The 26,642-nt window shown below is 39.7% G+C and overlaps 1 protein-coding gene across 1 annotated transcript in view; it reads left to right on the forward strand.

Moving 5' to 3' along the window:
• The first annotated feature begins 2,478 nt into the window (after positions 1-2,478).
• Positions 2,479-26,642, forward strand: part of cpne5b (copine Vb) — a 216,478-nt gene continuing 192,314 nt past the window's right edge. The window contains exon 1 of the mRNA XM_041783064.1: positions 2,479-2,667. Coding sequence (XP_041638998.1) covers positions 2,549-2,667 — 119 coding nt within the window. The 5' untranslated portion in view covers positions 2,479-2,548. The remainder of the gene's footprint in view (positions 2,668-26,642) is intronic.

Raw genomic sequence — 26,642 nt, forward strand, 5'->3', positions numbered from 1 at the left:
GGACTTTTTAGCTGATAATGAAACAGCATGAAATTAATACTGATGTGTCTGTATTGCTCACAAATGCAAACAAGGCCATCTCAGAGGAGGATGATTGTTTCTGTGGACTTATTTTACATGCCTGTCACTCCTGCCACAGGGTAGGTGTCAGATGAGACAATGTACAGTGCATTATTAATCATGGTTGTTTGTACCAGAGGCAAAAATGGAGCTGACTTTCTATAAATATGAAGTGTTTGCTTGGATTTTCTCACTTTGCTTTAGCCCTTCACAGGACACTCATTGGAATGCTTTGAAATTCAAAATTTAAGTGCTAGAATATTACAAATTGATATCCCATGTCTTGTTTTACTTTTCACCACTTTTCTGTATATTCTACGTCATTATGATAAAAAATCATGATCAGTGACGTGACTTATATGATTCCCTGCCTGTTTGTAGTTAAAAAAAAAATCAATAAAGCGTATGCATATAAAAAAGTTATTTATAGAAAAATAAACACCTAAAAAGTCAAATGAGTATTTACAAATGACAAAACATTTAAATACAAAATGTTTATTTCATACACATAATCATTTCTGAGGTACATAATGACACTTCAAAGCTGAATGGACATGCTGCTTTTCCATAAAACTTAGGACATGTAACAGCGACAGATTGAACTACTGAGTCATCTGACATGGCTTCAGTGTCTCCTGACAAGGTCAGAGACATTGGAGTTGGTGAAGTTGTCTTTAGATTCTGACACCAATTACCAGTCACTGGACCATCCAGACACAAGTGTCTTTTTACTACAACCACTTGTGTCTGGATGGATACATCCACTGCTCTCAGGTGATCCCCATTTCTCTAGTTGTAAGACTACTAGCACCAATTGTCTAGACCAATGTTGAATTAGGTGTGTCCCTTTGAAGGAGGTCAATATTTATCCAATCACTTTTTTTTTTACATTGTATATCTTTATTTGATTGACATTACTTTATAGAAATCTGTTTTCACATTGATATTAAAGAGTTTTTGGTCAAAAAAGCCTATTTGTATTGACCATGATTTATTGATAACATCAATATAAGGGTAAAGATCCAAGGGGGTGAATCATTTTTATTGGGACTGTATGTTAGGGAGGTGTGGTTAAAGCAGTGTTGGTTGAGACTGTGGTGGAAGAGCTCAATATGATATCCATTCATGTGGACACAAAACCTGGTGATGCCCCTGCTGCCAATATAGCCTCTTAATATAAATACAGAGGGGCAATATCTTTGAGAGAAAACACAACTTAGACACGTACAGGACGAGATCAGTAATTAGACAAATCTCCATATTTTGCCCACAGGGGGGCACCAAAACCAACACAATGCAGAGGTTCCTTTAAAATGCTCCTTGTTATAAATTAAGAGTGCTCTGGTAGAGAACAAATCGTCTTTGTTGACAATGGTGGAAATTAGCCTTAGGCTCTCCACATCCATAAAGCAGTAGCTATAAAAAGATTCACGCAGTCAATAATGGAGACCACGAGGACAGCTAAATTTACACAGTAAACGTGGTTTCAAAAGGTTTATTTCATAGGTTGAATCTCATCAGTCTAAGAATGTTTATTGCACTCAGTATGAATGACTTGTTGAAGACATTTAAAGCTGCTGGAGGGACTCTCTATCGCCTCCCTGAGTTCAGAGGCTCAAACTGGCAGTAGAGAGGATGAATAATCTGCAATGATATTTCTTGTCCCATTAGTAAATGGTTAAAATGGGGAATTCCGTGCTTTGACCTTTTTTGCCTGCCATTGACGAAATTTAAGAGAGTTTCTTTATTAAACAGCTGATCTCTACTGAGAAAATGACTTAAATGAGTCTTTACCTGGAAGCCAAGGCAAAAAAGTCACCTAAAAATGACACATTCAATGGAATCCTAACTACTAAACTGAAACAATGCATTTATCTCGACATGATTTCTTAACCTTTGATTCATCCTTTTACCCACTGGTGGGGTCCAGGTCTCCAAGTACACTTCCATCGACTTTAGTGAATGGCTTTCAAAGATTTCACGCGTGAGTTTTGTTGTAAACTTGATATGAGTGTCAAATATCAAACGGCCCACTGCCAGCTGTAGCTGCTGAGGACTAACAGCAGCAGCAGTTGTGGGGCACGGGCAGGGTTTTCAGCACTTGAATGTAATTCTGTGTGGGAGGAGGATGGGTGTGATAGAGAGTATCCAGCCTCTTCTCTTCACACGCTCTGCTGTGCGCTCAGACTGAAGACAAAGCGCGGAGAGAAGTGAGTCCACCTCTCCACGTGACGCGCCCCTCACATCCTGTCCTAGTAATTCTTTTTTTCATTTTTAATCCACGCTGTATGGACATTTAACCAGGTGCCTCCTCCTCCGCTCCCTCCTCTCCAGCTTCAACATCTGTGAAGTGGCTACCTCTCCCGGTCGCAGCGGAGGCCGTCTGGTCTCTGATCTGGTCTCTGGAATCTCCGGAGAGTCAGCGCGCGCCGTTAGGACCAGGCTGTGCGGCTCCCGGATCGGACCCGAGCCGCCCCGAGATCTGGCGATGGAGCTGATGGAGGGAGACGTTGTGGACAAGCTCGAAGACATGTCATCGGTGTACGACTTCGATCCGATCACCGGGAACATCCCAGCAACCAAAGTGGAAATCACCGTCTCGTGCAGGTGAGTGGAGGCGTCCTCGAGGAGCGATGGCCGGGAAAGTTAGCTGTGAGAGAGTGCGTGGTGAAAAAGTTGTAAAGGAGCCCCACCCTTTCTGTGAAACGCATTTATACTTTAAATCGAGAAGGTCTAAAATACACAGAAATAATTTAGTCATGTCTTTTCATAACTGGTGTTTTGGGTGCACGTTTTGGGTGGGGATTGATTTTCCATGATTGTTTAAAAAAGTAGTTTCTTAGACTCTATTTGACGACTCCTGATAACATTATGATTGATTTATGTGAAATTCTGTCATACAAGTAAAAAAACACCTCTTGCTGAAGCTGCTTTCCTTTTTCTTGCATTTAAAATGATGCGTAAAGATAGGCATTCTGGTGGTTTTATTGAAAAAAGAGTGCGCCCTTTAAACCATTTATCATAAAGAAGATGGACTGATCCTATTTTTATGGTACAGTATGTGTCACTGATGACTGTTTATCAGGTTATACTGTGATTTCTTTTTCTAGAGAAGTCTACATTTGCTTTTGTAACCACTTTTTGCTGCCAGAGCACAGAAAATCTCTCCTCTCTTCTCCGGCTTTCTTGAAAAAGTGCTACATGTTAAACATTTAAAGGTCTACATCACATTCAAACAGCCCTGTCCTTGACCTGGATCTTAAACCATGTTCAGCACAAAGCTTTATTTCCCTTACAGGAAAATAAACTGCCTTTATTAAACGAATCTCCCTGTAGTGCTGGTTTCATTGAGAATAAACAGTCACTCTCCTTCCCATTAAGAGAGGTTCTAAAGTCAATGCCTTCAACGCCTCTGCCTCTCAGACATACAGTACTCTCAGTGCTGGCATCCATACACACACATCTTTCTGCTCTTTGATGCTGGGTTTTAGGTTGGTGAGCCATCCTAGCAGAGTGAGTTTGAGCTATAACAAGCTGTGTGTGCATTATTGATGCGCTTTCTGACGTTCAGAGGAGAAGCTTGCTGCCACTTCCCCCCATCTCAGAATAAAAGGAAAAATAGACCATGGCAAGAAATGAGTGTTAAATATTCTGAATGAACAGCTGTTTGCTTGTTTGTGATGTGTAGGGAATGGTGGGCGATGGTTGGAGGATCAATTAGGAGGCAAAAATGGAAAAAAGAAAGTGCTGCGTTGTGGATTTTGTGCGTCCCAGTCTGTAGAGATGGGGCGATTGGGATTACATGCTACAGTGGTGTGCAATTAAGCTCCATTCAGGTAAATGATGAGACCCATTCTGACAGTCCCCTGCATTTATGCAAATACTACCTTTGACAAAGTGTGTGTGTGTCTGTGCACACTCTCTGTTGGAGGGAGAGGTGATGCAGATGCCTCCTTCTAGAGAGATGAGGAGTTTGGGAAGAAGAAATCATTAATCGAAGGGAGAGGGTCGATGCTTCTCCTGCTTCACTGCATTTAGTGTGTGTTTGTGTGCATGTGTGCATCTGTGAGCGAAAAGACAGCCAGAGAGTTCATCTTGGAGAGCAAACATTTGATGTTTGCAAGATTCAGACTTTTGTTGAAATGTGAGCCTGATGTAATCTTTGTAGAATATGTAACATTTTCTTCACAAGCTGACCAATTAGAGGTGGAGTTCTCTGTCAAGTTCTGCATCCCAATGAGCTTCAAGAATACTCTATGACAATGAATAAAAGGTCTAAGGACTGGTTCACACAAAGGCCAATATTTTGGGAAAAAAACCCCCTCCATTTTCATAAAGAATCACATCAACACACCTACAGTGCCTATAAAAAGTATTAACCCCCTTGGATTTTTTACTCTTTGATTCATTTTATGAATCAATCAATCAAGTAGTCTGAGATAATTAGTAAAAAACAATCACCAGAGTGCAGTGAATGTGTCTCAAGTGATTGTAGTAGAAGACACCTGTGTCTGGTAGGCCCTGCCACTGGTTAATCAGTATTCCTGGCTACCATTACACCATGAAGACAAAAGAACACTCCAAACAACTCGGAGAAAATGTTATTGAAAACTATAAGTCAGGGGATGCATACAAAAATATTTCTGAGATATTGAACATCCCCCAGAGTTCAGTTTAATCCATCATCAAGAAATGGAAGGAATATGGCACATGTGTAAATCTGCTGCGATCAGGTCGTCCTCACCAACTGAGTGACTGTGCAAGAGGGAGACTAGTAAGAGAGGCCACCAAAACACCTGTGACTACTCTGAAGGAATTAAAAGCTTCAGCAGCTGAGATGGGAGAGACTCAAAATACAACAACTGTTGCCCAGGTTCTTCACCAGTCAAATCTTTATGGGGGATTGTTGTAGAAAACTCATTAAATCTCAATTGGAAATCACCAAAACTCAGTAGTCAAGTGGAAGAAACGTCTTTGGGCTGGTGAGACCAAAACAGTGCTTTTGGGCATTCATACTAGGAGCTATGTTTAGCAGACACCAAACACTACGCATCACCACAAACACAATTCCCCACTGTGAAGTATGATGGTGGCAGCATTGTGCTGTAGGGATAGTTCTCAGCAGCCTGCCCTGGAAGGCTAAAAGTAGAGGGTAAAATTAATACAACAAAATAAATGAACACCCTGGAGGTCAGTCTTTTTCAGTCTGCAAGAGAATTAGGACTTAGAAGTAGATTTATTTTCCAAAAAGACAATGACCTGAAGCATAAAGTGAAAGCTACACAAAAATGGTTAAAAGACAAGGTGAATGTTCTGGTGTGGCCGAGTCAAAAGCCAAGACCTCAATCCAATAGAGAATTTGAAGTCGGACTTGAAAAGGGCTCTTCACGCCTGATCTCCATGCAATCTAACAGAGCTTGAGCAGATTTGTTGGAAGACCTATCCACACAGACTCAGTGCTGTGATTGCAGCCAAGGGTGTTCTACTAAGTACTGACATGAAGGGGGGAAATATTTATGTAGTCACTTATATTATCTTTAATATTTTTATTTAGTTGGTAATAATTTGTAGAAATCTGTTTTCACTTTTTGATATTGAAGGGGATTTCTTTTGTATTGTTCTGTCTAAAAGGTAAAATTATATTGACCATGATTGATTTATAAAATCAATAAAAATCTAAAACATCCAAGGAGGGGAATTCTATTTACAGGTACTGTATGTTCTTGAAAGCATCTTTTTTGTAAATGAAGATGCAAAAATGCACTGTTAGTGCTGCAAAGATCCCGCCATGTCAACATTAGACCCACCCTTACCGTGGGAGCAAAGCAGCTGCGTGTCCATGCAAAAATGTCCTTGTTCCTCAGCAGCGACCATTTCATTTCAGAGTTTTCCCATCAACCTGAGTGTGCTCTCATCCAAACTGCTGCCACATTAGCCACAAGCTGGTGTCTTTAGAGTGTTGTATGAAGCAACAGTGACCTCTCTAGTCCTTTCAGGCATCTTTCAAGAACCTCCTTTTCAAACAAACCCACCTGTGTGTGGACAAGGCCTGCTGTGGATGGCATGAATCCATACATTTTATTTTTCCTTTTCCCATTATAATGAGTATATTCTCAAGATCTCAACTTATTTTTATTAATATTTTGGAATAAAACCATAATCACAGGAAAACTAACTTGGCATTTCCAGATAATGACATAGAGAAAGAAAGCTTTTGAGGAAGCAACTGATATACTCCCCACACTTATTATACCAACAATTCTCGTGTTGGTATAATAAATGTCTAGTATCCTTCTGTTTGAGGCCCTCCTGAAGCAACACTTTCATTATCCTGTTACACTCAACACTCCCTGTAACTCTTCAAGGCCTCACTAAGCCTCTAAATCCTCTGTGCAGATGTTGTGAGTCAGATTCTTATTGAACAGTAGAGCCCTCCTGGTGGGTCTTCGTCTCTGTTCTCCCTTTGTCATCACGTCCATGCACTACACACCCTGATGATAGCTTTTCACTCTGGGTTAATACCACTTATTACAGGCTACATCCCCTACGTTGACAACGGATTATTATCAGGACAGATGTCAAACCAGGAGGGGTGGGTGGTATGGGATCAGAGGAAAAAGAGGGAAAATGATAGGAATTGATGAAGAAGGAAAGTACATGCAAGGATTTAATGTAAGCATTAAAGTTTAAGGCTGAGAAAAGAAGTAACGAAAACTACAGTCCTTTAACTGGCCACTAGAGGCTGGCTCCAAATGAAAGTCAATCTCTGTCAGGCCCCTAATTTTATTGACCAACTTTACAGCAAGAGTAAGCATGTTTACAGACTGTTAAAATAATAATTTTGGTCTCTGTAGCTCATTTCTCGGTCCAGAGAAGTGATAGGTGGATACTGTTAGCTGTCTTCTAACTTTCTCTTCAGATAATCCAGTTACTGAACTTAATCTTTAGGATATATTTGTTTTGTTGATGGATTTCTCACATTTAAATCCACAGAAATAAAACTGATAGTAGAGTTCTGCACGGGGCTCTTTTCCTAACCCCCCTTCCACCTGCTCCCACAGGATTTCAGACCATTACTGCCTGCTCCCTCAACGTATGCCGTCCACTCCCACCTGCAAGAGGTGTGGCAAATCCCAAGTTCACAGAGAATCTGTAAATATTTATGATATTTTCATAGCCCCAGATTCGAACCAGTACACCCAAGAAGTCTTCTGAGAGGTGTCAAGGACAATTGAAGCAACTGTGTGGCGTGCAAATCGAGACAGACAGACACGATGCCACTTACAGTAGACTGTTGATGTCACTCAGGCTTTCTATGATATTTTCTACAGTCTATGGTAAATCTCTACTGCTAATCCCAAGGCAGGATTCCTTTACATTGTTTTCATGTTTTCTTGATGATATTCCCTTAAAGAAAGGAAAATATTAAACATACAGATGTATTTAAAACAGCTATAAATACTACCAAGGGAGGCCTTTGCTACTCTTCCCTCATCTCTGTTATGATCCTCATTTCAAAAATGCCTGGCTTCAAGATAACAAACCAGTTAATTACATCATGGTGACCATGCCCATTTCTCTTTGTTATTGTTTAGGTTGAAGGAACTGGGGAGCTTAGTAACAGTCATAGGATAGTTCTTTTAGTTTGTGCCAGTTCAATATTTGTGCCAAATTCACGCTTCTTCTGGGTCACCACTAACCAAGAGAGGCCTGAAGCAGGCTCTTGTATGAGGCCCTTCTCCTCTACACTGACCCCCAACCCAGAGAGAGACAGAGAGAGAAAAAACGCTTAAAAGGCTTAAATGATGAGGCCCTACACCAACCCCGAAGTGGCCCGGCCTGTGGTCATGCCAGAGATGCAGAGGGCAACCTGTTCCTGTTTCAAGTTTTCATAAATTCCCATAGTATTTCAGACCATTAATGCAACACTCTGCATGGCCTAGCAACAGTCTACCTATGATTGCACATCGTTGTTTTGAAGCGTGGCTAGTGATGCTGACCAAAGTAGCCCCAAGATACTGAGTATAAAATGTCCTTTCCAACTGTAGCTACAACTGTGCAAATTCAGTTTTTATGCACTTTAAGATATACCTGGGCAAAATGTTACCAAAATTATTGCTTTCATTCTATTTATTTCATTTTTATTCAAGTGAAAAATATTTCTACTCCCTCAGGTTATGTTCAAATACAGCTCTGTTGTTGTGATTTTATGCACTTTTTGTTGTGCTTTTGTCATGTTTCCAAATTCAAAAGAGAGAATGTGAATAAAAAGTGCATTTTTTTCATCAAATTGATTTGTATTGGTTCAAAATTTGACATTACCAGCTACCTACTGGGGGCTGACCATGTCTGGCCTGGCTACATTTCTTGATTTTAAAATTTGGCCCAGCTAAATTTGTAATTGAATAGCCCTGCCCTATGCACTGTGCGTGGTCTGTGTATAGTGAGTAGCGGGCCTAATTTTCTTCATAATCCCCGTCCCGTAGGGGTTTGTAGGGGTGGAACAGTACAGAAAAATTTTGGTTCGATACATACCTCAGTTTTGAAGTCACGGTTCGGTGCGTTTTCGGTATGGTGATTGATAAAATAAATAGGCTGAATGAACTACATTTAAATTACAAACTAGAAAAGCACTCGGAGAGCGCAGACCTCCGCCAATAGCCCTAGCTCCCTATAATGAAGAATCCTTTCAAAAATTCCTGGATTCGTCCCCATGTGCCCCCCACTACAGCATTCACCAATTACTCCCTCCCCGGTGGGATAGACACACAGTGAGGTAAAGCATTGGCTTCACTACAGGTGGACTGTCATTGCAGAAGCATTGCCTGCCAATGCCAACAGATGCACTGACAGTCTCACCCATGGTCTCTCTGGATGACTGGAAGTCATGGCAGAGGGTGAATATTCCTCTATTCCTCCCAGCGTTGTGAGTATTCTCGCTACAGTTCGCTGTCTTTCTCTCTGTTGTGCTCCGACTCATCTCATCAACCGGGCGTGCGTCTTTCAAACTCTATAAACTCCAAAACTTTGAATAGAAACACCCCAAAACTGCTGCTGGGATTTAAGTTACTCATGTCTGCCATCTCTTGGTGTAAAGTGGTAACAGCGCAGACCTCTGCCATTAGCCCTATCTCCCAATAGTACATAATCCTTTAAAAAATTCCTGGATCCAGTGATTCGGATCAGTCCCAAAATCTAATCAGTTCTTCCTTGTGCCATTTCTGATATTTTCTGAAAATTTCATCAAAATCCGTCCACAACTTTTGGAGTTTTGTTGCTAATAAACAAACAAACAAACCTGATCACATAACCTCCTTGGCGGAGGTAATAATGCTGCAACCTCCCTCCAAAAGTTCTTCAATGATTAAAAATATTAATAAATAAATACATTTTTTTAATAACAAGGTTATTTTCATTGATATATTGACATATTTATACCCATTCTTTAAACGCCAAAAGTTCCTAGCTAACTTGAACGTATCATCACACAACCGCAAGTTAGCTTGTTAAGCCTGCAAATTAGCGTCTTTTTGCCAATTTCAACACGGACTTCAGCACTGGAGTACTTTTTTAACCAATTGGACCTACTACAAAGTTTGGAAGAACTTTTCACAGCCCATCTTGGAGGATAAAGAGGTTAAAGCCATGCGAAATCTGAGGATAACTTTACCTATGACACAGCTGCAGAGTCCCTCTCTCACTCCTCTGAGGTTGAAGGTGAAGTTAATATGATTCACAGAGCAAGAGCAGCATTGCTATACGGGTGATTTAAATGAAGCTGGCAGCTCTTCTAACTCCACACGCACCATCACTCTTTTCGTTTGTTTGTGTAACTGCTCCTTCTTCTGTAACGACGGTTGCTGGCAGCTTTTAGGCTCATTGCTGCCACCTGGATTGAAGTGAGAACTTGACTTTTTTTAATAGTCAGACATATTTGTTGTATTACTGCATGCACAGAATCATGACGGGCGTACCGTGACGGTACGGGACAAATACAAATACCGTTACACCCCTAGTAGTTTGAGTCACAATACTCAGTTAAACTTCATGTAGGCAAGAAGACTTTAGGACAATTGCTTACACCAAGTTCACAGTTCTCTCTATATTTGATCTATAATGTCTAGCACATTTGTTTTGTGGGAAAGCTTAACACAAAAAAATGTGTTTAAACCAAAGTCCAACTCTTGCCTTTTTCTTTGTGTTTACACTCCCTTTGGCTTACTAAAAAGAGTCCTCTTCTAGTGGAGAAAATATAGATGTGGACTTGAGAGCGGTGGAGTTTATCCAACAGCAACAAAGCCAAGCCTCAGTCCCCTGATCTGGCCTTTGTTCAATCCCTCTATCACCATTCACAAGCAGGTCAATACCTGCCTTCCTGTTCCTGCTCTGCTGTGTAACCGTGCAGTCAATTCAAACATCATAAAGAAGTACTTATGTATCTAATATGGCTCACAGCCTTTTACCAGCCTCTCTGGTCAGCTGGGACTGTCTGGCTTGTGTATAGAAGAGCGGGTCAGTCAATGTGGAGAGCAGCAGCTGCTCACAGTGTTGTTGATAAGCAATGAGCTCGCCTGGCATTACTGGAAGCTTCTGTTTTTCTGCCTCCTAATTCCTGCAAAGTAAATGTTGGAAATCCAAATAAATAACACAGTCTGATTCAGAGCTTTTAAAAGGAATAATTCCCTTTCACAGTCCCAGTTTAGGACCTCTCATGCATTATCACTGGATCTGAGTCACAGAGTTCAGCACTGGTAGTTCTTGAAATAAATACACTGTGATCTTTGAACAACCCCAAAGGTACTTTCAGCACTTACAGAAGATATTTCTAGATTTTTTAATGTCTCCCCTTACCACCTGGATGAAAATTCTTCAGCAAATGCACAATAAAAACATCTTCCAACCTTGTGTACTAAGAAGCAACTATTGACATTCTGTGCATCCTTGATCTTAAGTTCTGCACTCAGACAAAAAGTTAGACCTGAACCCAGCTCATACCTTTCAGAAGTGTTTCAGACTCAACATGCAGGAAATACGAATGTTAGACCTTCACCTAACCCTCGAAAAGGTTAGATTCATTAAAAGCTTTCCATTTAAGCTCAGTTTCTTCCTTCAATGACAGTGAGTGTGTTAAACTAGTATATAGTGTTGGCTCTTCTGTCACTGCCATTGACTTGTGACTTACAAGCTGTCCCTGATTAGTTAAGGCCAGATAACATTTTAGAAATAAATTCAAAGCAGGCAGCACAAAAGCATGACCGGGGAAAATAATTCTAAGGAATACTGCAGATTTTGGCTGTGCAAGGATGCCCCTTAGACAGTGCAGCACATCACAGCAGGGTGCAAGATGCAAGCAGGCAAGGCATACATGGAACCCTAGAACCAAGCAGTTGCCATAGTGTAGAGAAATATCTGCACTAAGAATGAGGGTTTTTATGCATTATTAAACCAGGTTAGTCCCTTTGAGATCAAGGATCTCTTTTTTTAAGAGAGACCTAACCAAGAATGGCAGCAATTTCATCAAGCCATACACTCAGACTCATACAGTACACATGAAGCGATAGGTTCTGAGGAACAAGCAGGATAACATCCCCAAGAGATTATCAGAGCTAGGGTCTTATGGGACTCCCAGAGCCAAACTGACAAACTGGTCAGGTGGTGGCTTATCAAACGGACATAGTGGTGGCTGATAAACAACAGAAGAAGGCAGATACCTGACCTGCAAAACCTGATTTTAAAATGTTTAATAAAGCGGAGTAAACAATCTGCTGACAGGAGTTCAATGCTCATCCTCCATGAAAACATCCTAACACAGCCAACGTAGCTTATGTAGCTCCATAAACTATGTAGATGATGTAGCTAACATGGCTAACATAGCTACACAGCTACTGTAGCTAAGCTCATGAAGTGGCTATGTAAGCTATGCAGCTCTGTAGCTTTGGCTAAAACTCACGTTGCTTAAGCTAACTCAGCTAAATTGGCTTATGTAGTAATGTTAATTACATAGCTATTGTAGCTGTTAGCTGTAGTAAAATATGACAAAGCTTAAGCAAGCCCCTGTTAGTGTAACTACTTATAAAACAAGTGTAATACATAACAAAATTCAACAAATTGAGCAATGTTTTGTCCATCTGATTTAGTCCAAATTTAGCCAAATAATAGTCGTTTAAAGTATGACCATATTACAGTGATATCTTTATAGAGATGTCTTTTCAATGACCCGAAAATTTCACCTTTCACTTTTCTATTAAATCTAGACGTTGTATAGACAGAGTGGAGGAGTGTTTTTTAACGTCTTTACAACTATTCTTTTTGCTGTGGGAGTTAGTGGTCAGTTATTTCTGTTTATTAGATTATGAAGAGAATTAAAGTCAGACAGCAGCAGTCTGTCAGGAAGAAACACGTTTTAAATCATCACGGCGCCAATAAATTTTCTATCACTCTGATCGTTAGTGAGCGTCAGGTTTGATCATTAGCCTTCACACTGAATAATTTGGATAATAAATTCTTGATAAAGCATTTGCGAAAGAGTCCGCATGTTTTTTATGTATTGCAGGTTTCTCTTCAAGCAAGTGTTTTCTCATCCCACACTGAGACCAAACACTGTCAATGTGGATATTTTCTTAGAATTAATGAGAACAAATTTATGGAGACAGCTGTTTATGCCTCCTGACAGCTGACTGATGATCAGCTGGTTGATGATCAGCTGGTTGACGATCAGCTGGGCACGTCATCATAAACTGACGCTGCTTCATGTGACGCTGCAGAGTGAAGGATGTCCCATGGACTGTTTTACATCGGTCTTATGGCTTCAGTCCTTCCTGTCGATTCCTCCAGTCTCTCCATGAGTCTCTGGTGGGAGGGACTAAGACTCAAGGGAAAGACTCATGCCAAAGACCCAAGCCATAAAACAGAAGAAGTGAGACGCAGCAATAGTTGCTTGTGCCTACCTAGCAGAGTGAAAGAATCAGACAACATGGTGAATATACTAGCTGGATTTCATAGCAATAGCATTGTTATGATGGCTTCCGTAATACAACAGACAAAAAACACTGGCCTGTCACGTCATGCCCTCCCCTTGACACAGTAAATCAGCCCTTAAAGCTGGACATGAGGATCATCTTTTCTCCCATAGTCTCCCTCCACAAACACCTTGTTACGTGATGACATTAAAACTGAAATTATGTGAAATATAAAAAATTGGAGTACATTTACACTTTATTGATTTATTTTCCCCTTTTAAAAAAATCCTGACAGTATTTAATTCATTACTGCAAATGGGAAAAATCCTCATCCCCAGATTGCACAAAGATAGTTAAAATTCTAGATGATGCAGGACTACATATTTTTTAACAGCTTAATACTGTTTTTTTTATATTCCATATTAACTTAAAATTACATTGTTGTTATATATACTGTGTATATACAGTGCTTAACAAATTCATTAGACCACCCTAACCCTAACCAAAGCAAGGTTTATGCCACAGCTGCCCTAAATTAACAGCATTGGTAATTACTAAAATCATTTTTTATGTTTCTGCAATGGTTAATACATCAATATGTAGAAGCTCTTTAACCCAAATAATATTTTTAGGGCTGGGACTTTATCGCATTAAGATTAATTAATTACAGAAAAAATAACACAATAAAAAAAATAACGCATTTAATCTCAATTTATTTTTGCACTCCTAACAGCGCAGAACATTTGTCATTGCACGAGTTCCTGGTATACCCATAATACTGATGCACAGGACACAACACGACGAACACCATGGAAACCGTTCCTAGTTTGAGCAGGCAGTGTCGCCAATCCACACTCGACAAGATGACTGGGTTTAGAGCCAAAATGAGTAAGTCCATGACTGACAAATTGACAAACTCACTGGCAAAATGGATTGAAGTGGACTGTTGACCACTCTTGGTCTTGGGCTAGAAGCGGTGCTACAGATAGCGTCGTCTGACCCAAATTATGAACTGCCATGCAGAAAGAAAATTTCAAACAAAGCAATCATAATATTCCTTATTCATATTGCACTTTATGTAACACTCAGTGATGAAAATCAATACGATTTTGTTCTTTAAGCTCATTTATGTGTCTATTCATTGATTCAGTCATACACCAAAATCCATTTCAATTGAAAAATGTTGCTTCTTGTGTCAAATATTGATATGTGATTAATTGAGATTAATTAATGACAAAGTCTCTAATTAATTAGATTAATTTTTTTAATCGAGTCCCACCACGAGATATTTTTAATGCTAAAATGTAATTATTATTGTTATCCATGAATTTTCAAATTTACTGAGTTACAAAAAAACTGAAAAATAGTAAAGCACATTATTATTTCTTGATTTATATGTCAAATTATAGTTATTTACTTGCATTCCTGAACAGAAAAATGAGTTTTAGTGGTTGAATGTTATGCTTGATTCATTTCTGACTTCTCAGAGAAGCCCAGTGAGCCGGCTTAAATTTGGGTGAATTCAGTTTGAAATCCCTCATTCCTGTTCAAAATGGTAAAATGTGGAGAGCTCACATTAAAGCACTTTATGATACTGGATGGTCTTTGAGACAAATATGACAGGTGTTCTAATGAATTTGTGAAGCAGTGTATGTATATATAAACACTATGTACTGTATGTGCGAAGACTTTATGCACTTTATGTTCAGTGTTTCAGCTCAGTCAGTGTCAAATTCTGTGAAACTGACACTAAATTGCAGTGAATAAATTGAGAAATCCTGCACTTGACCGTTTTACAATTACTTCGTATTCTCTAGATAGACATATTTTGTGATGCATCGTTATGTAATTTTCTAGCAATATATCGATTATTGCAGAATCGCTGTATTGTGATAATATCGGTATCGTGGACCATGTATTGTATTGTATCTTGAGGTACTCTGTGATTCCCACCCCTATTTGCAATGTGGTTATTTCATGCATGTAAGTGCCAGACTTTGTCTATGAATAAAGCTGAATTTACCTCAAAAGTTGTTCTGACAAATAATGGCTCTTACATTCTGACAGTGTCACAGATGAATAGCCTGTGAGAGTGCAAAGTTGTTGTTTGGGGAGGGCCGGAGTACTGTTCATCTGACTGACAGAGGGGAAGAATTTTTTCTTGTGGTGGAAGGTTCTGGTCCTAATGGACTGCAGCCTCTTGCCAGAGGGGAGGGCCTCAAAAAAGTCTGTGCCCAGGGTGAGAGGGGTTGACTGCAATTTTACCTGCATGCCTCAGAGTCCTGGAGGTGTAATGTTGTTTAACAGCCTTCTGGTCATTTCTTTTCTTGGATGAAAGCTGCTTTGTTACTCAGATGTAATGATAATACTGGAGAGACAAATTAGGTAAAAGATGAACCCACAGCAGAGATTGTAATCAAAGGTTAACACAGCTTTTAGTTGAACAACCAAAAGCTAAATGGGGGGAAACTTTCCTCTATGAAAATTTAAAATGAGCTATCATTGTGAAATAATGATAGCAGGAACCATATTTAAGGCCATTTAATGATAATAAATGATGATGACTCTGCGTTTAAAAACAGAATGGTCCTAAATTAGACGTTGAATATACACAGGATGTACAAGCAAAGTCATGAATGCATCATTACCCTTACCTCAGTAGGGTGATTGATTGGAAACAAATAGAGGTCAGGAAAGGTGAGGTGTTACAGCTGACAGGCGCAGGGTCAAAAGTCACATCGACTAAACCCAAGGCACAAAGAACCAATTAAACCTTAATGGATTGTCCATTTCTTGATAGTGACACCTAATCTAAGATCTCGAATCAGGTGAAGATGGATGTTGTACTGGCTGAATTTTACTCTAATTGGTTCCTGGTGGTCTTGAAATAATGTTTCTATCCGTGCACAGCATTCCAACTGTGAGATTTCTCAGCTTAAGTGCAGGGCAGGCGTTGCAGATGTTGCTAAGATTAAACTCCTTTTCTTAATGTCTGAATGTTTGGCATTTGCATACAGATTCGCACTTATGGGAAGCTGTTTTTCAGCATCAGATAGGTTCCTGTACAGATCTGGGACAGATATGCAAGTGTGTCACACGGTGTGGAAAAGCCCTCGGGAGATCCAACAACACGACTTATCATCACTCGGATTTCCTCTCCCGGGCTCTTTCATATCACATCTCTCTAGGTTTTGGTATGAATATTTACTGTATGTGCTCCTTAAAGATTATTACTCATATGAGGAATGTGGGATATTATACAGGCTCGCAAACAATAATACTATTTTCTTGCAGTTGACCCTCACCATAAGCAAAGGGATGCACATCTCTTTCTGCCTCCCGTTCTCACACTTGTATGCTGCCAGTAATTTGTGGCACACTGCCTGATGTCACACAGCATAAGTGACTCTAGCTGGAAAATTAAGTGATGAGAGAGAGAGAGGGAGAGAGAGCGAATGCAGAGGTGGAGATAAACAAAGACAGACTGAGATGAGGAACATATGGGTGTGGGCATGCTCATCATTACACAGTAACTAGAGAACCAGGGATTTAATTTATAAAGATATGCAAATATGAGGCTGATATGTTGAGAAGAGAAACCCACAGACACAGTGATAGAAATGTTAGAATTCAGCTCTAAGCAGTTGATTTAGTTTTATCATCAGCAGCAGAACAGGAGCTGCTGTCGAATCTCAGTCACTTAGATGTGATGCAACATTTCCATGGAATGTGGGCAGAAGTAATAAATTATAATGAGAAAGAATGATGTTTCAAAATAAATCTAGTGCTGAAGGGAGAGAGCTACTTAAATGAAGTGGCACTTGCTGCTACACACACTGGGACTTGTTGACGGATCTTTGTAAAAAAATGATTTTGGCACTTCAAGCAAAAACCTAAAAATTGTAGCATATTTTGCTGTTTTATAGAGATTAGCTAAAGTCTTTATGAACTGGTAGGCTTTTTACCAAGTACTGGGTGGGTGGAAAAGTATATGAATCAAGCAAACCTGAATTTTTAATGTCAGCCTTCTGTGTGTTTAAAAAAAATGTACCTAACTGAATTTATAACTTCCAACACTTATCTAACTACCATTGTCAATTTAAAATTTTCCTGAGGCCCTGTTCACATTCTGCATTTACAATCCGTTTTTCCCACACTTTGTTGTGGAAAAGCACACAGTGACATATCGTTTAGTAAGACAAGAAGTTCTGAGGGAGTCGTGATGTGTCAGTAAAAAACGAGTTGGTTCTAAGAGCTCTTTTTGTGAGCAACAGGAGCCAGCTCCTTTTAAAAAGCTTGAGTCCTCTTTCCTTCAAACCGTCTTTAGTACATGATAAGGTGCATCCACAGCTTTCTTGGTTTCTGAATGCCTTACCCCTAAGTTCCATCGGATGCACGTTCGCTCCATCTCCACTCCGTCATGGCATTGGAGCCTGTAGGTTTCAGTTTTAGTCAGTGAGAGTGCTTCCATCGGCTCTGTCACTCTTGGAGCCCTCTGCCGCAGATACGCAGGACTTCTTTTTTTGACAGGTGCAGGATCACTCCGCGTCAGTTCAGCACAGAGAAGATCAAGCAAGGCAGGAAGTTTCGCCAAGAGCAGCAAAACCCAACGAAGAAGAATCCTTGGAAAGATGACCAAACTTCTTTTGATTTTTCAGAGGAAAAATTGCCGAAGATAGTTTATATCCTTCGAAACTATAAACATATGTAAGAGTTAGCTCACCTGGGCACAGAGGATGGACAGAGCTACAACAAAGGATTTGGGTCCATATTAGACAGGAACCTCTAGTGGACACATTTTTTAACCTCCAAGACAAAGCAATAGCATTTGTAAGTAAAAGTGACGACTGTGTCATCAGTCATAAAGGAGTCTTTAATTGTATATTAATGCATGTTAATGCAAGGTCTAAATAAGGTGTGCTCACATCTGGACCCCACAACAGGGCACTAATTTCACTGTGGGGGGCAGGATATGAAAGCACAACATAAAAACAACAACAGCAAAAAAAACAAAACAAAACAAAAAAAAAAAAACAATAGAGTGTGATGGCTGTTCCTGTATATCAGCAAGATTTGACATACAGGTGCATCTCAATGTGGATTCTATGCCTCACCACTCCTCCTCCAGACTCTGGGACCTGGAAGAGTGGAGAGGCACAGAATTTCCACAGTCAGTGATGATTTGGGCTGCCATGGCATCTGCTGGTGTTGGTCCACTGTGTTTTCTGAAGTCCACAGTCAATGCAGCCATCTACCAGGACATTTTAGAGCACTTCATGCTTCCTTCTGCTGACAAGCTTTATGGAGATGCTGATTTCATTTTTCCAGTAGAACTTGGCACCTGCCCACACTGCCAAAGGTACTAAAAGCTGGTTCAATGACCATGGTGCTGCTGTGCTTGATTGGCCAGCAAACTGGCCTGACCTGAACCCCATAGAGAATCTATGGGGTATTGTCAAGAGGAAGATGAGAGACACCAGACCCAACAATGCAGATGACCTGAAGGCTGCTATTAAAGCAACCTGGGCTTCAATTACATCTGAGCAGTGCCACAGGCTGATCGCCTCCATGCCACTAGGCATTGATGCAGTAATTCATCCAAAGGGAGGGCCAACCGAGTATTGAAGGCACAGAAATCAACATACTTTTCAGAAGCCTGACATTTCTGTTTAAAGCATCCTTTTTTTATTGATCTTATGAAATATTCTAATTTTTTGAGACACTGAATTTTGGAGTTTCTTATCTGTAAGCCATAATCATGAACATTTCAAGAAATAAAGGCTTGAAATATTCCACTCTATGTGTAACAAGTCTATACAATATATGGGTTTCACTTTCAGAAAAGAGTGACAAAAAATATTGGACTTTTCTAATTCTAATTTCTAATTCTAATTTTTTGAGATGCACCTGTATGTATGGTATCAACGAATGAGTGGTAAATATAAAATATGCTTGAATAGAGCAGGATGCAGCTCTACCAAAATAAAAATGATTGCACTGGTCAGTCGCTATTCCTGTGATGTAAATGATAAGTTTATAAATGCCCCCTTGCCCATCCCTGGTTGGGCACTACAGTCCTTTATTGGTCTCTTAAGTATGTATTTATTTATTTTATTTATTTATTTGTAACATGGGACAATTCACATTAATGGACATGAACATGTAAATGTGCCAGATTGTAGCCATAGGCTAATTTCCGTCTGTAGTCCCCAGCAGGTTGATGGTATGTACAAGAAAGAGTATGAGGATGTGTTGCTATGTATGCTAACCATGGCATGAGAGGGACATGAGACGAAAATAACTGACATTAACCTTCCCCATTCTTGTCAAATTTAGGATGAAGTCAATTTTTTTATTCTTAAGACTTATTTTCATATTAGCATGTAACCTCTTGAAGTAATTAAGTTGAGCAAATTATCTGCTAATCCTCAGCCTTTCTAGGATGTTGCTCTAGGTAGCTAGCTAGTTAGCTAGCATGTGATAGCATCTCCAAACAAAGCATGATGTGAAACTCATTTACTCCTTTGTTTATGAATTTTTAAAAATATTTTAGGACTGAAGAAACAAAAAAGTTCAACATCTAAACTGTTTGAATTCATATTAATTTAGGTATTTTGTAATGTTAGGGTGACTTGGGGCAGTCCCGTTTACAGGCTCTTTGTCCCTTATCCTAACATAAACCTCCAAAACGATTACTATGTCCTGTTTTTCAACAACCTCTGTTCTGGTTTTAACCAAATAAAATACCAAAACAATGCACCATACCTGCTACACTTTGTATTTTCTAAATATATGTAAATCAATGTCATTGCCAAGGCAGTTGCTGTTTAATAGAAAAACATAACTAACGTACCGTACATCACTCCTGATTTGTCAGTACGTCTCAGTCAACCTTGGTGTGCTGATCGGACCTGCTGCTAAATGTCAGATAGGCTAGCTGTCATGCCATGATGGTTGTCTGTGTTTTCTTAGAGCTCTGGAAAGGAAAACTTTCTTCATAAGTACCAGGTGATAAATGTAATGCACTTTACACAATATTATATTCAGTATTCCAACATACAATGTCATATTAACTAACAAATGATTGGTTCAAGCTGGAAATAGCACTGTTAAGACCAACTTCAGTGGGGAAAATACAGATGGCATGTAATGCAAATGGGTTGCTCAAGAGGGAATCTCAAGTTATATATAGTAGCTTTACAGCAGTGGCAGATTACATCTTGTTTAAAATGTTGTATTTGTTTTTATGCTGAAGACCACATATTTTTATGCTTCTATGCTTCAGTTTAAATTTGGGAAATAAATATGTTGGAAAACACCAACACAATCCTTTTGAATGGTTTACTGGTGTTATTTAATTACATTTTAAAATAAGGGTTTTGGCTGATGTTGGCACATGCTATCTCATCTGGCCAAGCACTTTCCACAATGATAAAAGGTGAGCTGGAAAAAGAATCTCATTGTAGTACCTTGAGCTCATACATGTGAGTTTGAGGTAAAACTATAGTGTACCTAACTGGAGGGTTTAAAAATGGTCACCCAAGGGGTATACATGGTTCTAGTGTTTAATATTATTGGTATATAATGTGGTAATCTCTGTTAAAGGGAGGTTTTAGGAGTATATTGGATGAAACTTGCTTCAAGAACTCTTAAGATAAATGTCTAAGTATGTAAGATATTACAAGAAGTTCTGAAGCATAATTCCCAGAGTATTAATATTACATAAATGCTGCTAAAATTATGCTACTTCAGCTGTTTTAAGTAAGCAAGAAGATAAGAGCAAGAAAAAAACAGGCCACATAGGAGAGAGAAAGAGAGCTTGGTGAGAGGGAAAAGAGTGAGGTATGAAATAAAATCACTTTTTTAATTAGGTAAGAACATAAGTTCTGATTTTGACATCAGTGGACAAGTACTGAACGACTGAAAGTTTAAACATGTAAAATGTTCAAAGAGGGACAGAGATGATGTAATGTTAGGCTCATAGCTTTGAACCACCATAGGCAACATGGCATGGCTGCCTTTACCTGGCCCAAACACGCATCCACACACACGCTAGGGAAATCACCTGCTTGTATTTTATGCATTCAATTTTGAGTGTAGCAGTCTACACTTTTGGGATTTTTTCTCTCACCTTTCCCTCCCTCTTCTCTACCTTCATACAGTCCTCTCCCAGTATCAGCTGCGGTGTTATTAAAGTGGAGTATCAACACAGACTCTCTCTCACACCTGCAGCACTGATGACTCTGCTGCTCTCTCTGGTTCTGCCCGTCTCCTGCACAGTCCTGCAGCCTCTAGAGGACCATTACAAAGAATCTGGTGATAGTAGCTCACAATCTTTCTCTTCCAGTTCTGCTGTTTCACAGAGAACCAGTGGACAGCTGTGCGGTCACTTAAGGGTGTTTTTAAACAGCAACGGCTTAGTTTGGAAACCCAGAAGTATATTAAATATGCATCATTGTTGTTTCTGCTTACAAAACCTGCATTCTCCTTTTTTCTTTTGCATTGATCTACAGAGAGTATATTGTGTCTGTCTTCCCACAAAAGATATTTTTACAAGATGAAGCCCTCTCTTCTTCTGACCTAGCAGAACTAGTCAATTCTTTTTGACTCTGTTGCTTACTTAAAATACCTTGGATGAGTGCACTGTGGACAGAAAACATCATTTCTAAACAGCGTTTACTATCTTTCACTTTTTAAATGAGGCTATTTGCCTTTCTAAATGCCCTCTTTTCAGAGCTTTGTGTACACTGATGGACAGACAGTGACTAACACTTTCAGTAAATCAATAAAGTGGACTGTAGGCTGCTGAAAGATTAGAAATGTGTGCATGTAAAGAGCTCTCATCCCACTTTCAAGCTATATTTTCCCTTTGCTGGCTTGTTTTATTATCTAAAAAAAGAAAATGTCATCACCTTTGCTTTTAAATCCATTTTTTTTATATTATTTTCTCATTACCATGAAACTATTAAAAGGATGATTTTTATCCGTCACCGAACACCCAATAATCCCCTCCAGCCCTAACAGCAGCACTATTCAGTTGTCAGCGTCTTAACACAGGAATGACTATAATCAGCTCTGTCAGCTCTGCAGCTCAGTGTTAACTGTCTCATTCCTTCAGCCGTCAAATTCTTCCCTCCACACACAGAAGCTTGTATCTTTCAGCTCTTATACGCCCCAGTGAGAGAATCTCCTGGAATAAAAAGTGAGGCCTGTGGAGGCAGTGGTGGACAGAAGCTGAACATAAGTGAAGTTAAGTCCAAAAGAAGAAGGAGGGCTCTCTCTTTGTGTTAATGATGGTTCTCTGTCACGCTGGCTTTAGTGGCTGAGAGGCTGAAACATGGTGTTTGATCTGAGCTCTCTGGCTGACAGGCTTTCTGGCTGACTGGAGAGAGCAGAGGAGTCATTGGAAGGCAAAGACAGATTTATCGCTGAGGAAATATGGAAATAAAGTGCCACCTAAACAAATGCTCTCCTGCATTTTGTGCCCTAAAGAGCTACAGAGAGAACCATGCATGCTCTCTCTAGAAACAGCAAAGTCAGAGGGGTCAGTGGGTTAAACACAGCATCTTCACTCAGAGGACCACTGTTAATGTCCTGTGTGCACCACAAGTCACCTGTGAGCTACAGGTAGCTCATGGATGGGTAGGGTAGGGCCTTTCAGCTGTCAATAAAAAGATGATATACCTTCAAGTTGCCAACATTTGGATCTTACCAGTCATTGTGATGTAGAACCAGCCTCCATTGAAATGTACGGTGGGTTTCACTTTACTCTAGCTGAGCTAGAGTGAGGCATTCAGTGCTTTGAGTCAGCCCCTTTAACCAGAATTATGATGATCATCAGGTGTGGGTATGCCAAGCTAAACCAGAAAATAATCACAGGGATTGAAAAGGCAAGGCCTTTTTCACAATTTGAAGTGAATACATGACAGTTTTGCTGTAATAAGTAAGTGCCTAGTCAAAAGACCTCTAAACTGAGTTAAGCTATGTATAATGGACCCCACAAGTCAACTGTGCATGATGGGCAGCGAAAAGCCAACACATTGCCAGGGTTGTCAAGTTTCAGTCAATTAGTCCCACAGCAGCTCCAGAGCTGAACAGTGAATTCAAGCGTTACAGTCACCCTCTCCATACCAGCTCCCATCATACTAACATGGAGACATTCTTTATCCCCCTGCTGAGCTGACTCTCTACCTCACACTACTCCCTGAGGCTCTACATCCCACTACTCCCTGTGGTCCCTGTGCCTGTACCTCCCACTACTCCCTAGGGCTCTCCCTCCCACTACTCCCTGTGGCTCTACCTCCCACTACTCCCTGTGCCTGTACCTCCCACTACTCCCTGAGGCTCTACTTCCTGCATTAACCTTCTGTTCCAAATTCCTGCTGCCTGGCCTTTTAAAACTGTGTTTTGCAGCCATGTATACCTTCCTTGTGACAGGTTGATTGCACCCTATCAAAATGCACCTCAGAGTTTCTTGTAGGGACATCATAGGAAACCCCCAACTGGAATTTGACACAACCATCTTCCATAACCAACAAGTCCCTCCAACTAAGCTTCCTCTTCTCTACCCTTTCCCAATTTATCCACTGTCTCTGCTTAGCCTGAGCCACAGCCTTAGTACACCTCAATAATTACCTTCTCCACTTCTCCATGCTAGATTTTGGCTATTATTAAAATATTATTAAAATATCAATTATTTATATTTAAGATTTGAATAATAATAAAAGTATTTAAATTAACAGAAGGTGCGAGAGCAGATTACTACAGTGTATATGCACAATAATCACAGACAAATCAAATACTTCCTACAGATTTTTCTTTCCATATCAAAGCCTCTTTCTTGTGATTGAGTCCTCCACAGTTTGGGTACGTCTGAAAGCGGAACTTTAAAGAAACAGCAATCCCTATTCAACTAATGAAGTAGGCCAATGTGGCAGCAGAGGTATTAAGTTACATTTGCACGTCCTAACAAAGTGCAAAAAGCCATTCCTAGGTGGTGAGATGTTAAAGGAAGCAAGGTCTGCATAGGCAAGGGATTTTTCAGGGACCATAAAAGTAAAAGTGTAACACGGTCTGACATTGCTGATGTAACGTTCAGTGCTAACAGTGTTGCTGAGAGTCTCTGCTTTTAGGCTTTGAGTATTGATGTTTGACATGTCTAATGAGGAAGAGGCTTCATAAGCTGTTTGCTTTGTAACAGAATAGCAGACATGATTACCTTTACAGCTCTTTAACATGCTCACAATCTGACAATGAACTGGGCAGAGGCATTCATTCAGAGCTATTGTATGCCACAGAGGGACAATTGCACTTTCAATGACAACAATACAACAGAAGCTTTAAAACTTAAATTCTGCTATGATGTTATTCTTGTTCCTTTGTAGCCTACAAAAATTCATCATAACAGGGATAAGTCCACCATGTAATGCTGTCTCTGCCATCTCACGAGCTCAATCAGGTAACTACTCACTTGCACTGACACAGCTGTGTTTACCTTTCACTGGCATGTAGTTATGTGCCAACATAGGAGAGAAACAGGTAGGAGAGAAATAAACAGTGCAGATGGTTGGGAGATTCATTTTTCTCTTTCTAGGAAAAAAATCAAAGGGAAATGCTGCATTTTTCAGTTTTGAATTGCTTTTTTGTGGAAGAAACAAATAGCGGATTACTTGGACAGCAAGACTACCTTACTCACTACAACAAAAAAGTAACCGAGTAGGCCACTCTTCCTGATTGCTTTGTAACCCATTACCCCCAGCACTTAACTGATGTATACCTTATAGCCTCAAAATAGTCAAAACAGATGAGATATTTGAATCAGGTTGTAAACATGCTTATGTAAGTTGTTAAACTGGCATTCTGGTACAGAACCTGATGGATAGTCCTTTGCTTTTGCTGCCAGTCTCCAGTGTACACTTATGAACAACAATTTCTAAACTACTGGAATGGCATCACATTTTAGTATAATATATTCAAGGATGTTGGCATATTTACATGCGGTAAATAACTTTATTAGTGCAATGTGCATAGGAGGTATGCAGAGAGAGCCTTCTAAAAGTATTTTAGTTACAGTGAATAGAGTTGAGTGGTCATCAAATTAGCTCTGTGACTGTTGAATGATCATCAGAGAGACTCAGTGACTGTTGAATGATCATCAGAGTCACTCTTTGACTGTTGAATGATCATCAGCGTATCTCTGTGACTGTTGAATGATCATCAGAGAGACTCAGTGACTGTTAAATGATCATCAGAGTAACCCTGTGACTGTTGAATTATTATCAGAGAGACTCTTTGACTGTTGAATGATCATCAGAGTAACCCTGTGACTGTTGAATGATCATCAGAGTAACCCTGTGACTGTTGAATGATCATCAGAGTAATCCTGTGACTGTTGAATGATCATCAGAGTAATCCTGTGACTGTTGAATGATCATCAGAGTAACCCTGTGACTGTTGAATGATCATCAGAGTAATCCTGTGATTGTTGAATGATCATCAGAGTAATCCTGTGACTGTTGAATGATCATCAGTGTATCTCTGTGACTGTTGAATGATCATTAAAGTGACCCCTTGAATGTTGAATGATCATCAGAGTAACTGTGACTGATGAATGGTCATCAGAGTCACTCTGTGAATGTTGAGTGGTCATCAGAGTGACAGCCTGGGGGAAGAAACTGTGTTGTTGTTTTCACACACAGTGCCCCTAAACACCTACCAGAAGGGAGGAGTTTAAACAGCCTGTGACTGAGATGTGTGGTGTCTGCAGTGATGTTACAATATTGGTAACATAATGTTTTCTTTATTTAATATGTGTAGCTGACTGTCTTATTTTTTGAAGTCTCCAGTGTGAAACTTTTGATGTATTTTGATTTTAGTGACCTCATACGGATGTAAGTTGTGTTTTTCTCCCATTTATGAATAATTCTCATCATACCTTGAGTCAAACTTATCACACAGTGTGAATATTTGCTTTGCAAAATGTTTAAAAAAATTCTTCTGCCATATGCAGTTAATCACTTGGTGTGACACTTGCCCTGCAGCAGCGCTTTCTTGCATTAAAATTGCTGCAAAGAAATGATCAATCTTGGAAATTATTGTCTGGAAGGCCTTTTAAGGTCACACAAAGGCATAAGGAACAATTTCATCCATTTTCATAACTGAATAAAACTTCTCCCTGGAACTTTAAGGTTTACTTTTAAACTTCAATGCCTTTACTAAGATATAGGACAGCTGATAGTGAAAGAAACAAAGAGAAAGAGTGGAAAGTGATGTGCAGGAGAGAAGCAGGTTGGAGTTGTCCCAAGCTTGTTGGGTGCCTGGAAATCAGATTTCTATATCTAAGTCTGTAATTGCATCTTATTTCTAGACACTCAAGATAATGAAGTATGATCTGCTTGCCCCAGTGTATAAAAAGAAATTCACTATTTTTGTCTTTTTCATATCTTGAGATCAAATTTTACCTAAACTAATCAGGTGAATGTGGCTGAAAGTAAGTGTAATGATATGTTTATGCCTATGAGAAAATCAGCAATTTCTATGTATTTCACTTGAACATATTTGACTTGGAATCTTTGTTTCTTAATCACCCAAAATACCAGTGAGGAACTAGTCAATGTCCCTGAA

The sequence above is a fragment of the Cheilinus undulatus genome, linkage group 3 (assembly GCF_018320785.1).
Source record: "Cheilinus undulatus linkage group 3, ASM1832078v1, whole genome shotgun sequence".
NCBI classification, from domain to species: Eukaryota; Metazoa; Chordata; class Actinopteri; order Labriformes; family Labridae; genus Cheilinus; species Cheilinus undulatus.